The sequence below is a fragment of the Ascaphus truei genome, chromosome 5 (genome assembly GCF_040206685.1).
Source record: "Ascaphus truei isolate aAscTru1 chromosome 5, aAscTru1.hap1, whole genome shotgun sequence".
Lineage (NCBI taxonomy): Eukaryota > Metazoa > Chordata > Amphibia > Anura > Ascaphidae > Ascaphus > Ascaphus truei.
In genome coordinates this window covers 65998909-66015226 of record NC_134487.1, presented here as the reverse complement: position 1 = coordinate 66015226, position 16318 = coordinate 65998909, and the positions used below count along the sequence as shown (strand labels likewise).

The 16318-nt window shown below is 43.8% G+C and overlaps 1 protein-coding gene across 12 annotated transcripts in view; it reads right to left on the bottom strand.

Moving 5' to 3' along the window:
- The window catches only part of ANKRD26 (ankyrin repeat domain containing 26), a 101976-nt gene extending 85911 nt beyond the window's left edge, over window positions 1–16065 (bottom strand). For all 12 annotated transcript variants that reach the window (XM_075599959.1, XM_075599950.1, XM_075599954.1 and 9 more), the window contains exon 1: window positions 15316–16065. In XM_075599959.1, coding sequence (XP_075456074.1) covers window positions 15316–15524 — 209 coding nt within the window. In that variant the 5' untranslated portion in view covers window positions 15525–16065. The remainder of the gene's footprint in view (window positions 1–15315) is intronic.
- Window positions 16066–16318: the final 253 nt, after the last annotated feature.

The following is a 16318-nucleotide window of genomic DNA, read 5'->3' as shown; positions in this document are numbered from 1 at the left end:
CACTGCGGCCGTTCGCGGGGAAGTGTGGGGGCATGTGCGCGCTCAGCTTGCTCTCCTCCGACGTGGCCAGTTGCCGGGGATGCGTGCGGCCGGTTGCTAGGGCCGCGGTCGGGTTGCGAGGAGCTCCCCGCGGTTCCCAGTGCAGGGCGCCGCCATGACAGTTCCTCGCGAATGTGCAGACTGCCGATGCGACGGGAGGCCCTGGTTAGTTTGCGCATGCGCAGTTACAGCGCGCGAATCACAACCAATGGAAGGAGGGCTCTAAGCAGGGACTACATGTCCCATGAGACTTAGGGGACCCCACGTGACGCCAGGGAGCCAATAGGGCTGCAGCATCTCCCTGCAGAGGAGATTAGTTACATTTCGCGGGGTTTTGCAGCGAGGCAGTTGGCGTCCAGAGCAGCTAGGGGAAGGAGGTAGGGTGCAGGAGTCAGTGACTCTCTGCACTAGGCCAGCAGCCCCCTAGGCCCCAGACAGCCCTGAGCCACCAGTAGCATTGAGTGTTGTAGGGACAGGCCCCAGGTTAGGGACCCTGCCCCTTACTATCCAGAGTGAATTAGGGACACAGCGGACGCTGCACTTCCTTCCAGAGGCTTGGGATCAAGCCTGCTCAGAACAGAGAGTGGAATCGTACCAAGGGTGGACCGCCCTCACAGATCTTCTCACCGGAGGACCCGGACGTCGTCCTAAAGTCATCTGATCCTTTGCGAAGAGGCTTTAACGCCCAGGTGCCGTCGCCCTGGGCAGGTAACGTTACGCACGTGCACACACGAGAGTACTCTCACATAGTGGCAGCGCTGACCACGGTGTGGGGGTACATGGTGATGGGTGTGGGGATTATGCAATATCCTTATCCAGTGCTAATCGTTAATGTGTTTAGTGAATGTTATGCTTACATATATGCAGTAAAGCCTGTTCTGTTTTACAACTGTTTGCTTAATGTGATTGTTTCCTGTGAGGGCCTCCTCCCACTCCGTTGGGATCCCTCCCAGGTGGAGGCGTTGCACCATGAGATCGCATTATATGTATGTACCCCAGGCTCCCCAAGCGGAGGCTTAGGCTCCTGAGAGCCACACAGGTTTACACAGCAGGTAGTAGCATCTGTATTCCCAGGGAATACCCGTTACATATAAAAACACAATCATTTCAGTTACGGTCAGTTCACCAGTTGCATTTAGCAAAGTCACCGGATAAAGATGAAACAACTACCGACAACCGTCTCAATTCAACAATATTAAATGAGTTCAGTGGAGTATAAGGCAAAGTGTGGAAAACAATCGTTTTGGTCATGAGGTATAGCTGGAGTCTACTCATTAAGGAGAGTCATCTTTCATCTGATCGTGATACAACAATCTTCTACTGTTTGCCCAAATCTTAATACAGTAGCATAAATCCTGTATATATTATAAGATTCGTCAAATCACAAAAAAACTACTTGGTATTAGTTATTCATGCAAGCCCTACGGGGCAACATGTTCAACTCAAAAACCCACTTAGCCTCCCGTTGTAATAGAAGACGTTTGACGTCACTTCCTCTGATAGGAACGGTTACATGATCAATGATTATGTAACGTAAGGAAGCCAGTTGGTGTCCTTTGTGAACAAAATGTTTAGCCACTGGTTTGACAGACTAGTCCCTAGCCAACGCCAGCCGAATGTTCGAGTGGTGTTCGTTCATCTTCTTGTTAAAGGCTATGTCAGTTTTGCTGTATTGGTACATAATTAAATATATCACTGATAAAATATGGCATGTGATGTGTTTGATTCCCATCAACTTCCTGTGTGGGGATGCTTAGATTGTGTACCCTGGATTAATAAATTCTGGCATGCCAGACGGTTTTTACATTCATTACTAAGAGGGCTTAAACGGCTCTGTCGAAAGGAACTTTCATTTGTCAGTTGGATCTCCTGTCACAAGCAGATCTTTCAAATTCATATTTCTTTTATATACAAAGATGGGTTTTTTTTGCTGTGTGTATGTATCAATGTGGTTTTAGTTTCCAAAATATGCCAATTCTTGAGAAACACTTTTCTTATACTGCAACTTTCAAAATAGATGAACATTTAGTAACAACTGGAAGGTTGTAATTAGTTTACATTTTGGTTGTAATAAAGTGTCTCCATCAAGTTTGAGGTCCGTTTTGACATTGTGTTCAATTTCTTTTTCTTATTGTAGCCTCTGTTTTTAGGTATTATATTCATTTGTTGATTATCTGAACTGCAACAAAAAATTCTGGCCACCCTCTTTAGTTGTCAGAAGGGTAGACCCTTCTTAAAATGGATGGGCTGAAAGCTTGAAGCCAACAGTAGAGTTATGATCTGTGGGTTTTGTATAAATCTTTGTCCAAAGATTGTCCTTTGTTGACCATCACATCACATCTAAAATGATACTTGAGCTATTATAGTTGAAAGTAAAATGTGATAGGACTAGGCAGTCCTCACGTACCACCAACAGGTCAAGCTTTCAGGATATCCATGCTTCAGCACAGGTGGCTCAATCATAATGACCAACTACTGATCATGCCACCTGTGCTGAAGCCGGGAAATCCTGAACTCGTGGTGGCACTTGAGGACGATTGTTCGCCACGCCTGCAACTAGGATGTCACATGACTCCAGGTACTCAACTAATAGAGATACTGTCTGGCAGCCCATACATGAAAGGGGGAGCTGTGACTAAAAGTACCCCTTTTTTGGTACTGTCCGACACTTCCCCACAGAAGTCTCATGAGTTAAGGTACACACTTGTCCCATCTACAGGTGACTGATATATTTCAACATTTAGATTAACGTAAATTGCTGATAGGTCTCAATGAGCAATAAGTGTAAATTATGCTTCAATGTATTTGAGCATAACATGGAACCCTTCACTTTGACAATTAGGTCAAGACTCAAAGGATCTAAATCTAGCAAAAGAGGTTCAGTGCTCTAATATCGTCATTACAAATGTTTCCAACTGGGGTAGTAAATACCTTCTATCACAAGAGACAGAGACAGTTACTTACAAGTGTGTGTGTGTGTGTGTGTGTGTGTGTGTGTGTGTGTGTGTGTGTGTGTGTGTGTGTGTACACTTATAACAGAAATTATGACAAATGTAAAAACGGAAAGCCATTAACCGTGGCTATAACCATTACAATGTAAAAAATTTTTTACAAGGTAATACAATACAAAGAAGTTTATAACTCAAATTCAGAGTTTTCATTACTTGCAATGTCAGAAAATGAAATACAATAATTTACTAGAGATGCATTTTTTGGTAATTTCATGGAGGAGAGGGGATAACTTTGGAGACAAATAATCCTGGAAGCTGTGTCGAGATTCAAACTCTGAACTCTGTACGTTAGTTTCAGTGACTATACAGCGAGAAGGATAAAGCCTGAAAAAGACAATCAATGTAAAGTAGACCGAGCATTTAGCCCGTGTGTAATACATTATGGAGGCTCAGCACTACTTCCCTCATCTGGTTTCTATATCAACCATGTTAGATCACCTTGACAACGCTAGGCAAAAACAAATTGTGGTTGCCATGAAGATACTAGCAGAAGATAGCAAGGATCCTTTTAGGCAGCATTAGATTGTATAAGTATGTGGTTTGTCAAATTGTAGGAGGTTCATGAAGCAATAAATGATTAATGGTGCATTTAATCTGTAAATATCCAACATTTCTTTTAAATAAAATCCATCCTCATCTTCAATCGATCTGGTTTAAAAGAGGCAAAAAGATCATAGGTTATAAATTGAGTGCATAATATGCAAACAAGAATAGCTTTCCTAGTGACTCCACACCCAGCCCACAATTCTAAAACTCAATTGTACAAAAGGAGAACTTTGAAAAGGAGGGAATGTGAGGAATTTACATAGAACATTTATCGGTTAGGGATTCAGAGACAGCCACGGGTGTCCAACTTAAAAAAAGAAAAAAGTATAAAAAAAAATATTAAGGATATACTGGTTACTGGAAAAGTACATGAATACACATTTATCCATCTTCGTGTGTGAGAATATATATGTGTGTGTGTGAGAATATATATGTGCGCGTGGAGATATATATATATATATACACACACACACACACACACACACACACACACACACGCGCGCGCAGTGGCCATTATTTTAAGAAATCACAGCGCCGTTTGTGTGCGCTGCTGTACTCCACGCGGCATGAACGCGGCCAATCGCCCCAGGCACACATGTTTATCACGGTTGCTTTGTATGAATTCCATGGATTGTGCAATGAAATGAATGAATTGTAATGTGTACAGTACTGTGCTACTGTGTCAATTTCTGATGTTTAAAAGCCAGAACACCAAAATGCCATTTTATGCACTCGCGTCTTAAGGCGGTACGGTTGGAAGCAATCCCACGCCATGACTTGCCTTATGGACCTTTGACTTGTGCCCCAGCAGTGTTCCTTGTTCATTTGATTATGTCTGGTTCTTTATTCAAGGTTCCTGTGTGCCGGGTGTTGGCACTGATGCCCTTTGTGTTCACACATGCCTATCTGTCCATTTTGCCTCTCGTTTTTACATAGATCAGCCCCCCTCCCTCTACCCCATTGTGTTCCTTTTTATTCACCATGTGCACACTACACTGCACCTCACTGGGGGCCAATATGTTATACAAGCTATGCTTGTGGATGTCTTTCAGCGGGTACTTGTCACAGTAGACAAGGTCTTATCTACACCTTAATACCGGATTCTGGACTGAGCACACAAGTTGAGTAAAATAAATGGTAATTTATTTCTTTTCAGACAAACACACAAATCTTCACAATATACACTTAATAAAGCACTTTCTGGGATGGAGAAACAAACTCAAAAGTCCTTGGACGAAACAAAGTCTCTGGGCAGCCCTGCAAGTGGGTGCATACTGTCGCGGCCGAGTTTATTCTAACATTTACCCGGTCTCGGCCGCGACAGATACCGGGCGCATGCCGAGGTGTCCCGTGCGCGCCGGAGCCTCGGTCCTCCGATCGAGGCACCCCCCTCCCCTCTCCGGGTCCACCGGGTCCCCCGGAGCCCCCCACCGCCATCCCCCACATCGCGGGACACCAGGGCTCCCTTCGGGGAGCCCTGGGCATGCATGCCGTGCGCGCACGCTCCCGATGAAGCGTGACCACGCATCGGTGACGCGCGGCACGCCGAGGGGATTTGGCATCAAAGCCGGGAAACCTCGCGGCTTGCGGCTCTAGCCGTATTAGAATAAACTTGGTGGGTACTGTACAATGATCCGTGTAGCAGTTTCTGGCTAGGGGCACAAGTTGCCACCCCTATATTTCCGCCAAAAGGAGAAAGTTTGTTCAGTCGTTACAGGGTTCGGGAACCCTTAGCTCTAACGAATTGCAGAAGAGGGGGATGATCCTTAGTTACGATATTATTAACCCCTCACACTCCGGAACCACTGACGCTAGAACTTGGTCAAATCTTAGATGAATCAGGTGAATCTGCTAGGGACTGGCCAGCAGGCATTTTTATAGGGTTGAGGGTACTATACCTAACATGCATAACCAATCCTGCCTGTGGGAACATTTCTCCCACCTATCCCGACTTGCCAGTACTTTGAAAAAAGGGCAGAAGTTGCTTCCCGGTTTGCACAGAGCAGGCGCTAACCTCACACCTTAGCATACCGGGACCAACCACTTACCTGGCGACACCGAGTCTGGGGTTTGGCCACCAAGTGTTAAGTACCCATACTTTACTCCTGTATCTGGCACTTACAATATCCCGGCCATCCTAACACCTAGGATTGCTGAGGCTTTTCAACTCCGGACTTCTCATAGACATTGAGGCACCAACTCTGCAGGGTGCCTCTGAAGTACAGAGATGAAAAATCCCTCAGCTCATTCACCCTTAACATATTTGCATGCTAAAGGATTTTTTCCTGGGCTGACAAAAAAAGTTTCCTGTCTTTACATTTAAGGCCATCAGTACAATACAGTTTATTAATAAAAGTAGGAAGAATCATCCAGCAAAGCAGGTAAGGATAGCGCTGCACAGCCGTGGAAAAACAGGGTGTAGACAAGATTGGTGATTCCAAAAAGGTTTATTTAAACAGACATGTGTAGCTGGTGGATCCTCTGACGCGTTTCAGCCCTCAGGCCTTCGTCAAAGAGTGATCCATCAGCTGTGAAGTACAAAGATATAGGCAGACATTAACACAAAACACCTGTACCTGAAACAGATCAGGTGAGGTGGGTAATACTCCTAACATCGATGTAACAATGTTAAAAACACTTAAAAAATGTGCCATCAATTGATAGTTGTAAGAAGGTTATATAGTTGTAAGAAGGTTATAACACATGTATGACACGTATAAAGATATATGTAAACATTGTGAAAACCGGCACATTCATGAATAGCAACATAAAAAGTACATTGGTCTGTTGTGAATGTTAATGTTCAATGGTATAAAAAACGTACATCTCCACTATAAGTACTATATATATTATCAAGGGCACTAACTAAGTGCAGGGTTGCATCCTGGTGAATAGTGGACAGGGGAATGAGGGAAGGGAGGGGGGGGGAAGAGGGGGAAGGAAGGGGGGGGAGGGGAAACGGGGGGGGGAAGGGAGAGGAAGGAGGGGAGGGGAGAGGGGGGGGGGAGGGAGGTCTAGGGCTTAGAAAGTGATCCCTATACTTCAAAGCGGCCACCCATACTTAGCCACACTTCTTCAATCAGCGCTTGGTTTAGCGCTAGCAGCTCCCCCTTGTGTCGCAAAACCAATTGGCACAGTTTACATATATTTCAATTACTGCAGCTATGGACTGAGCTGCAAAATGGGGACAAGAAAGATGGTGTAGGGGAAAACAAGTCAGTGTAGTGCACATACAGTTAACCCCTTCAGTCCCAACATGATTTAGGGTTAATCAGCCGGGTATAATGCCTTTAATAGTGGCCTGATAAACCCCTTATCGCCACAGTACTGCTTCCAGCATTTGGACTGTGCTGCATGCTGCACGCATAGTATTGGGGGTTGCCCTGGCAATGGAGGACTCAGCGCTTGATCAGCTATTCTTTCCACAGCTGATGCACGCTCCAAAGCACAGACCGCAGAGACAGCTGAACCAAGATGTCCTACAGCAGTGCTTTGGAAAGGAGGAAGGACATCAGATGGCTCAATTAGCATTGTGATTGATTTCAGGTGATTGGTGTATGGGGTTTAGGGTATTTCATTACGGCAAGGCACAGGCTTCACTGCACACCCCCAGGAAGAAGATCCCTCTGGGGATCGAAACGTCAGAGTTTTGTGTCTGTTTCAATACATTGTTTTGCTGACTTACCTCTGAGTGCTGTCTCTCTTTGCTGTTCTGCTGCCCTGCTGGATGGTAACGCAGCGGTGCGCATACTGGGGGGAGCGAAAGTTATAGAGGTCCCGCACTCACCCCCCAGGCATTTAAATTAAATGCCGGGGGACATCACAAGGCCTCTATAATACACTTCCCTTCCAGCAAGTCCTGGTAACCCTGCGTCAAATTACGCCATGACGTCACATGACCGCGCATCATTTGACGCGGGGGTCGAGCTGAGCCGAGGAGAGCAGGAAGGGGTGCGCACGGGAAAAAGTTCGCACACCCCTGTGGTAACGTATGCACATACATAATAGTCTGTTTTTAAATATACAGTAGCAATATACTGTAGTTTTAACATTATTTTGAAAGCAATGCAATCATCACAAACTCTGTAAGAGCATGTCCACTCCTGAAAACCTGAATCTACGAGCTCACACGGGGCTAGATGAAACTCATACAGGCAGTTGCTGGAACTACCATTGACTTGAATGGTAATTTTTCCCGGATCATAGTGGGGACACGCACATTAGAGTTTCATGAATATACCTCATAACAACTTAAGCCAGAACATGGTTTTGGTATTCATTTAAAATTACTCCAACGCTGCAGTCAGCAACAGAATGGCTCACAGTACGATATCTGAACAAGAAATGTAATTCTGGTATATTGGTAACACGAGCAAGTAACTATTTTCTGACGCGCGACATCATGGATAATCAATGCAACTATGGCATTTCATGAAACCAGGTAAATTACAATAGAAATTAGCTAAATATCCTGTCGTATTACATTTGCGTGTGCAACTCCTCTCCTCAACTTTTTTCAGCACTTAGTAACCGGTGTTGATGCATAAAGAATGTATAAAAATCCCAAATAGCTTACACTGCATCTTACAAACAATTCAGCTTGGTTATCATGCTAGAAGAATAGCTGAAAAGTTAAACATTTCATTGCACACCGATGCTGAGCACAGACCTACAGTATTAGCTACCTTTTCAACAGCTGATAACAATAGCCACAGGGGCTCACTAGGCAATATAGATTATATTCCTGCCAAACTATAATTTTAAAGAACAAAAACAAAGACAACAATACTGTTTACACCAAGCCTCAAATTTCATTGTCAAAAAAACCTGCCTGATATTTCAAGTTACTCATGTTCGGATGATTGTTTTCATGATTAGGTTACAGTAGCTCCTTATTTCAAGTTGTCCATGCTTCCCGTATAGCAAAGAAGAAACTTTCACTATACTGTATACACATATGCATGCATATGTCATCTCACTACACACACAGACACACAGACACACAGACACACACTACAGGTAAAGAATATCGAATCCCCACCACAAGCGCATTTAGCATAAATGCTTAGTCCCACTTTGCAATACCAAAGAGGAACACTAAACCGAAGATATTCAGTCATGCAACACTTCTAGTTTAAAAAAGGTACAGGTAGTCCTCGTTATCCAACGTTTCACTTTGCAACGAATGGCATAGCCAACGCTTTACAATGCAACACTAAGGGCCGTTTGACGCCGAAATCCGTTATCCAACGCTCACCGCCACGGATTAACATGGGACTCATTTTACAACGGTTTCACTATCCAACGCTACTTCCAGAACGGATTATGTTGGCTAACTGAGGACTGCCTGTACATATAACTTCTCTTTGCAACACAACGTTGCATCACAAAAAATAGCACTCGGCCAATTAACATCTCAATTATTTGGAATCCCTTCATAATTTGAGATAAGTGTAAAAATTGAAATTTCACCTAAAAAGTCCAATTAGGAAAAGTGAAAATCAGTTTAGATATCAACATTATATTCTGCAATAGAAAGGAATAGCAAGCTGTGAAAAACAGAGCACTAATCCAGGCAAAAAACAGTCGGTGACCCATAAAAAATGCCTTGACAAAGCGCCGGTGGGTGCGAAACATGTTGGTAATTTTTTTGTCCATGAGACTTTAATAAAACTACGTTTTTTATGGGGTCACCGAGTGATTTTTTTCCTGGATTAGTGCTCTGTTTTTCACAGCTTGCCATTTCTGGACTTTTCTCACGAACTGCACCCGGGAGACCGGCTGGGATCATTAGAGGACTACAGGCACGCACCAAGGAAGCTTAACACGTGTAAATCCAAATGCCAGTACCTTTTTATTAGTCCTTTGTATTGCCTTATAGAGTACAACTGTACAGTTCATTAGCCATACATACGCGAGTACTGATGCTTGTCTCACTAGGCTGATATCATATTACCAAACTGAGTACTACAGGTGCCTTTTCAACCTCATTGTATGCCGTCCCAGTGGCAACTGTTTAATTACTATAGAGAAGGGTCCTATTTGCTGAGTACCATTCCCGTTTTTCTGGACTATACTTTGCTGCATTAGAAAGGAAAAAGTTAGCACTGCTACCACAAAAAGGAGGAAAGAATACAGCAGTAATTCAGAATTACAGTCCTCAAGAATGAGAGATAGATCAAGATCTAAATCAACAGTATCACAAAGTGTAGAAGAAAAAAGGGAGTGTAAATGTATCTTTACTAAGTAAAGATGAGGTGCATTAACCCGTAACTGAGTTTGATCAGAAAGCCTCCGAATTTTATTTAAAAAAAAAAAAAAAAATTCCATACTTTTTTTTTCATCTACTTGTTTTTGCAAATACCATTTCAGGTCTATATTTTTAACGCTAATAAAATAAAACATCTTATGGTTATGTTTAAATCAATTTCAATGCATAGAAAATGCATAACAATGACGTACATTTTTACTACTGTATATTGGAACTGCAATATGCATTGCCAAGTGGGACTGAACCCTTAAAATATGCTGCTTTCCTTATGCTCCCTATGGACCGCAGAAAGCCTAAAGTGCCTCTCCACGCGCCGCCTGTCTGCAGTGCGGGCGCGTGGTCTGAGGCAGTGGGGCCTTAGCCTTAGCAGTTGAAGGAGATCAAGTCAGGTAGGTCTACAGAAATTAATTTTAAATTCTTCCAGTACAAACCAACATACCTGTATGAATAGAACAAATGTCCAGTTAAATCTACCTCCAAATAAAGAAATACGTTTTAAGCTACATTTAAATGTGATTAGAAACAGCAATAAAATCCATAATAAGCTTGTAAAATAAGCTATTTTAACTCCAGTTGAGATTTTCCATTTTATTGATATCATAACAATTTTGCAATTATTAAAAAGTGAATCCATTCTCGCTTGATTATAAAACGTGACTTACAATAGACTATTTTATGTGCGATGTGCAATATCAAAAAGAGACTTAAGTTGTGTACAATGTACAATGATATCTAGGAAGTCCTTTCATATTTGTGCATTAAAACATACCCAACTTGCTTCAAAATATATTTTCTAAATGTTAATGCTACGGCTTGTTGTAAACTTTACAAATTAAGTAGTGTAACACCATCGTCAATGTAGAGGGGAAAAAAAGTCACTGAACAACATTGAGTACGGAGGAAAAGGCGATCGATTACATGTTCTTTTTGACGGGAAATTCTTTTTTAATTAAAAAAAGTATTTTGATTTGACCAAATCTGAAGATTAGGTGTCTAATGAGTTTGTCAATAGAAATAATCAGAAATGCCAAGAGAATTTAGTGAGTTTTTGTCAAAAATGCACTTAATTGGTTTTACCTCTACAATGACGATATAATGTTTAGATATAGGGACGTACTACAATAATTTTTCTTTCTAGAATCCAACTATCACACAAAATACAAATGCAAACAAAATGATTCTGCTGTGGAATATGTTGGTGCATTGTAAATAAATAATAATGGCAGGGACAACAGAAATAGAGACTGAAAAACATCCTCAACCAGCCTTCAAATATACCCGCTTGGGATAACCACAATGCCTTACTGCAGACATGTTTTAAATGCTTATGCTATTTCAAAAAGAAACATGCGATTACAAATGTAGCCAGGTCCCCTATGGAAATATCCTTCTCCCCTTATTGCGAGCATGTAGCACTTAAGGTTGCGGTTGGTATCGTGATGTATGGTTCCGCCGGTTCGCAGAGCAGGGCGCCGCCATTGTTAAGGGCGTTGCGCATGCGCGAGAGTCAGGAGTACTCCAGGATTTCGGGGAGATCGCGCCTGCGCAGTTACGGTCTAGGAAGCCCGCGAAGGACTGGCCAATAGGGAAGGAGGATCTCTGTTGGTATCCGGAGATATATGCAGCGCGCAGGAACTACGTAGGGAGTTGGGGACTGGAGCGGTAAGGGGTAAGAGGTAGGGTGCCGGAGACTGTGGCTCCGAGCACTAGGCCAGTACGCCCCTAGGCCCCAGGCAGCCCTGAGCCACGCTAGCGGAGTGTGATAGGGACTGGCCCGAAGTTAGGGACCTGCCCCTTAGCTATAAGCTAGTGAGGAACGCGGCGGCGCTGTATCATCCAACACGAGGTTTGGGCCTACACTGGGTCTCATCGGGATTTATAGACTATCGCGTGCGGATTGACTACAGCCTGGAGGGATTACCCGGGTGACCATTACGTACAGAGGACCAAAGAAGCGGTGATATTATCCGTGCTGGAATTCACCTCAACCCTGGGAGTGCATCTCGTGATTCCGTGCGGATAGCAGCACCTGTGGCAGGAGCCCGGGCAGGTAACATCACAACACATGTGCACCAACCAGGCCTTTCATTGACATAGTGACTGCGCAGTCACACACGATACACCTACTATGATCTAAGTATTGGGAGTGCAAGACATTGGGAGGGACTCACTGGACTTGAGGGTGGGATTATTGTGTGGGCCGGTAGTGGCCACCGAGACGCTGTTAGTGTGGACACCCGCTGTGGTGTTTGCTATAATTCAATCAGGATTATACCTTGAGTTGGGTTACCTTGAAAGAGGAACCCTTGTTATTATCTGTTGACTGCAATTGCGTGCTAATCAGTAAAGAAGTATTCGTTATCGTATAAGCATTGTATATGTTCATTTGTGTCCTGCGAGGAACCACTCCCCCTCTGGTGGGAGCCATCGCAGGTGGAGGCGCTGCATCAGTATCAGTGATATCCTTAGCATAAGTTGCCCCAGGTTCCCCGTGGCGGAGACTCAGCCCTCCTGTAAACTAACAGGTGACGCACCACATATGAGTAACTATATATATGTTCCTGTACCCACCAGTAGAATCTGCGATTAGGGGGGGGATATACCCGTTACACAAATATAAAAAGGAATCCCTTGTAACAGGCTCTAAGAAGATTATTCTGTCACACACATGCTTATAACAGATTAGCCTGCATCTGTGGCAATGACAACTGTTCATCAATGGTACACATTCAAAGTACAAAATGTACTGTATTATTGCTAGTAGAAGGACCAACGATGAATTACTTCAAAAGCAAAACTGGTTTATTTCGGCACGCAAATGTTTGTCAAATGACACTGTTCTTTTATTTTTTTCCTGTACAGTATCAAAGTCTCAAAATAGAAAAAGAAACCCTCTAGCGTAATTATTAAAATAAATCTTTTTGTTTTTAGGGTTTCACAGAAGAGAAATGTTTTTACGTTATTTACAGGCAGCATTCCACTTTCTAAAGATAAAAGAAAATGAAGACGGATCCTTAAAATGCAACAATACAACAATACAACATTTTCCTACGCCTCGATTACTGCAAGATGCAAACAAATCATATTGGTGAAGAAATCAAAGAAACTGGAATGTGATCCAATAGCAATAACGCACAAAACTATTTAGGCAAACTGTGTACGTGGAGGATTTGCTTCCCCAGCAACTTTGGGGTGGGGTGTAATTAGCACCTTGGGTATTTCCAAAAGCTGTTACAACACTGTTACTATGGCAAATGTGTACACTGAAGTAACCCCCTTGCTATAGAGAAATGTTGCCCTGCTTGTGGAAATAATAGGTTTGAGTATTTGGATCTTAAAGCTGCAGTTCAAGCAATATCCTACATGTGTTTTTTATTTATATATTTTTTTAAATAAAATCAGTTCTGTACTTTGAGAAAGTACTTGTAACATTTAAAAAAAATAAAAACTATTTTAATGTATTCTAATGTAACAAGCATTTTTGTTCCTATAGCAACCATTTACAAAGTCACATCCCCTTCTGAAACAGCATCACCTTTTTGAGCCCTGCCCCCTCTAGCGGTGAACCAACTGAATCTGGTGCCCGTCAGGTCACATGATCTTTCTCACGGAACTTTGACTGTCAGTGCCGCAGAAGAGGACCCCAGCAACTTAGCTAATCACTTGCCAGTGTGTACATTGTGATGATGCACATATTATTTTTTTAAACGACATCTTGAACTGCAGCTTTAACAATGTAACGAGCTGCATACATTTTTTGCAAGGTCAAGGTATAAGAGTAAAAAATAATGACATTATAATCAGGACTCTGCAGCACCACGACAATCACAATGTAATTGCCAGACCATTTAAACACACAATTTAATGGCACCAAATATATCATATGTCTACGCTTATAATGCTGGCGACGCGACAGCAACATCAAGCTACGGTCGCTGAAAAAAAAATTGAGATGACTTCAAGCGATCGACCAAGCCGTCGCGCCGCACTTACTATAAGCGCACGCGATGTCGGCAATGCATTTGTCTTAACGCGACGCCGCGTAAGTGCCTTGCGACGGCGACGTCGCTCCAAAACAAATTGACTCCGTCGCAAGCGCTTATAGTAAGCACGACAGCGAAGTCGCGTCTAAAAATTTGGAAGCTGGGTAAATTTGATTTTTTTAGAGACAGTCGCCACATGTGACTGTCTCTAAACCAACCAAATTGTGCGGCCTGCCCCTTTTAGTGACGTCACTGGCCTTGTCGCCAGCGACGTCGCTAAAAGTAAAATTACAACTTTCGCCGATGGCGACAGGGAATGTCATCGGTCGCGTCGCCAGCACTGTAAGCTGCCTTACAGTCACAATATGAAGCAGCTGTGGATTGCAAAGTGAATCCCAATCTGGCCCCTTGGGATGTTTAGCACAGCTATTGTTTGTATATTTATAATCCAGTAGAGCCTGTATCTTAAGTACGTTTAGGATGTACATTCAAGTAAAACACATTGGGAAGAGCCTCAGATATGTTTCACACACATGAAATCTACACCAAAAAGGCAAAGGAATCTGGTAGTGAGAATAGGCCGCTTCCTCAATAGATCTCCAACAGGACTGTTTTTTGGAGTCCAAATCTGGGCAATTGGATCTGTAAGTGTCTTCACTCCCCAACCCACCTAAGCCAATACACCAGTGGTTATAAACTTCTTGAAAATACAAGGGCTTCCCTCATCTCGTCTCACAGCACGATATCTATAACATGAAGAAGGGATCTGAGCAATTCCAACATTTTGCAATATTTAAGCACCAACATTATTTCTATCCAATCATTTAATTTTTATGAGAACACAATATAAAATTAATGGAATTTGTCTGGGTAGATATATAGGTTTAATGCGCGTTAATGGACAAAAATAAGTATGCTTCCCTGATAGTACACTTTGAACTACCTCCTCCAGGGTTTTGTTAACTATACATGGTACTGCGCTGCGGAATATGTTGGCGGTTTACAAATAATAATAAATACGTTAATTGTGGTAAATCGTACAGCAAAAAGTTGAACAGCAGCACCAGCTTACACATTCCTCTGACACAAGTTGCGCCCCTTGCGCTCACACAGAGCCCTGTACATAAAATACAAATGGCCTTAGTAGAGTAGTATTATAACACAAGCAAAACTACAAAGCTCAGTTTCCCAAATCAGTAAGCAATTCTTAAAGAAAACACACATGGCAGCCCGATGATTTATGTAGGCCCACATACAGTATAACCATAGCAGTCTCATACACAGGTGACAATATATTAGTATATAGAAGACTTTCCAAGGGTCCTGTGTAGATGGCATCTGAACATGATTAAGGGGTCCTGAGAGCTAATTAACAACAGTAAAATAAGAGGTGTCACAGCACAAACGATGCCCTTTTTAATAGAAACATGTGTCTTGTTGTGCAGCCCTGCACCCCGCTCCTCACCTGTTCTCCTTGTCCAGCTGGTTGATGTCCTGCTTCTTGAGCAGCTGCCTGATCTTGGCCACATCTCCGGAGGAGGCAGCACGGTGCAACTTGCCCAAGTCTTTATCCTTGAGCTCGTACCCCGCCGCAGAGAGCGTGCTGCCCGTGTCCGAGGTGTTAGGGGACAGGCCCCTCTTCTTTCTCTTCCCGAAGGTGAAGAGCTTCTTCATGTTCCCGTGCCCTGGAGGGGAATCACACAGGGCGCAGGAGGAGGCAGCAGGGAAGGGGGTGTGATGGTGACCCCTGACAAGGCCAAGGCATGACACGATCTATAATGTATTCCCCGTTTTACACAGGCACCCAAGTCATACACACTCTGCCAGTAAACAGACACACAGAGGCCAAACACCCTGTTTATAGACAGACACCCAAACCACATGCACCCACCGGATCCCAAACACCCGGTCTGTAGACAGGCGGATGTCGCGCACCTTGTTTACAGACAGACACCTGGTTCCCACACGCTGTTTATAAGCAGACACCCCCTGTTTATAAGCACACAACCAAGTGCCGCGCACCCTGGCTGTAGTCAGGCGCCACAATCACACGCTCATAGGTGACAGCCCTTTGCCGCTGCTGGCACACACCGTGCACACCCGGGCTGCCGGCACCCCGTACACAAACTGCCTTGTCTCCATGACCAACCACACCGCAGCCCCGTTACACCCGCTCACCCGGACAGCCCCCCCAGCGGTTACTAAAGCCACGCCCCCACGCCTAGCGCCGTTACTAGAAGCCTTAACCAATCAGCAATAACGTCTTTTTTTTTAGACGTCACCGCAGCTCCTCATTGGTTACTTGCTGTGGTGATGTGTGTACATTCCACTGAAGGCGCGGGGTGGTCAGAGAGTGCGGGCAGGACTCTCAGTAATGCTCAGTGCAGCGTTCCCCATGCAGTCACATCGGGAGTATTCACCCGGGGGCTGGTAACAGCGGCTCCAAGCAAGCAAGCCTTTCACTGGAA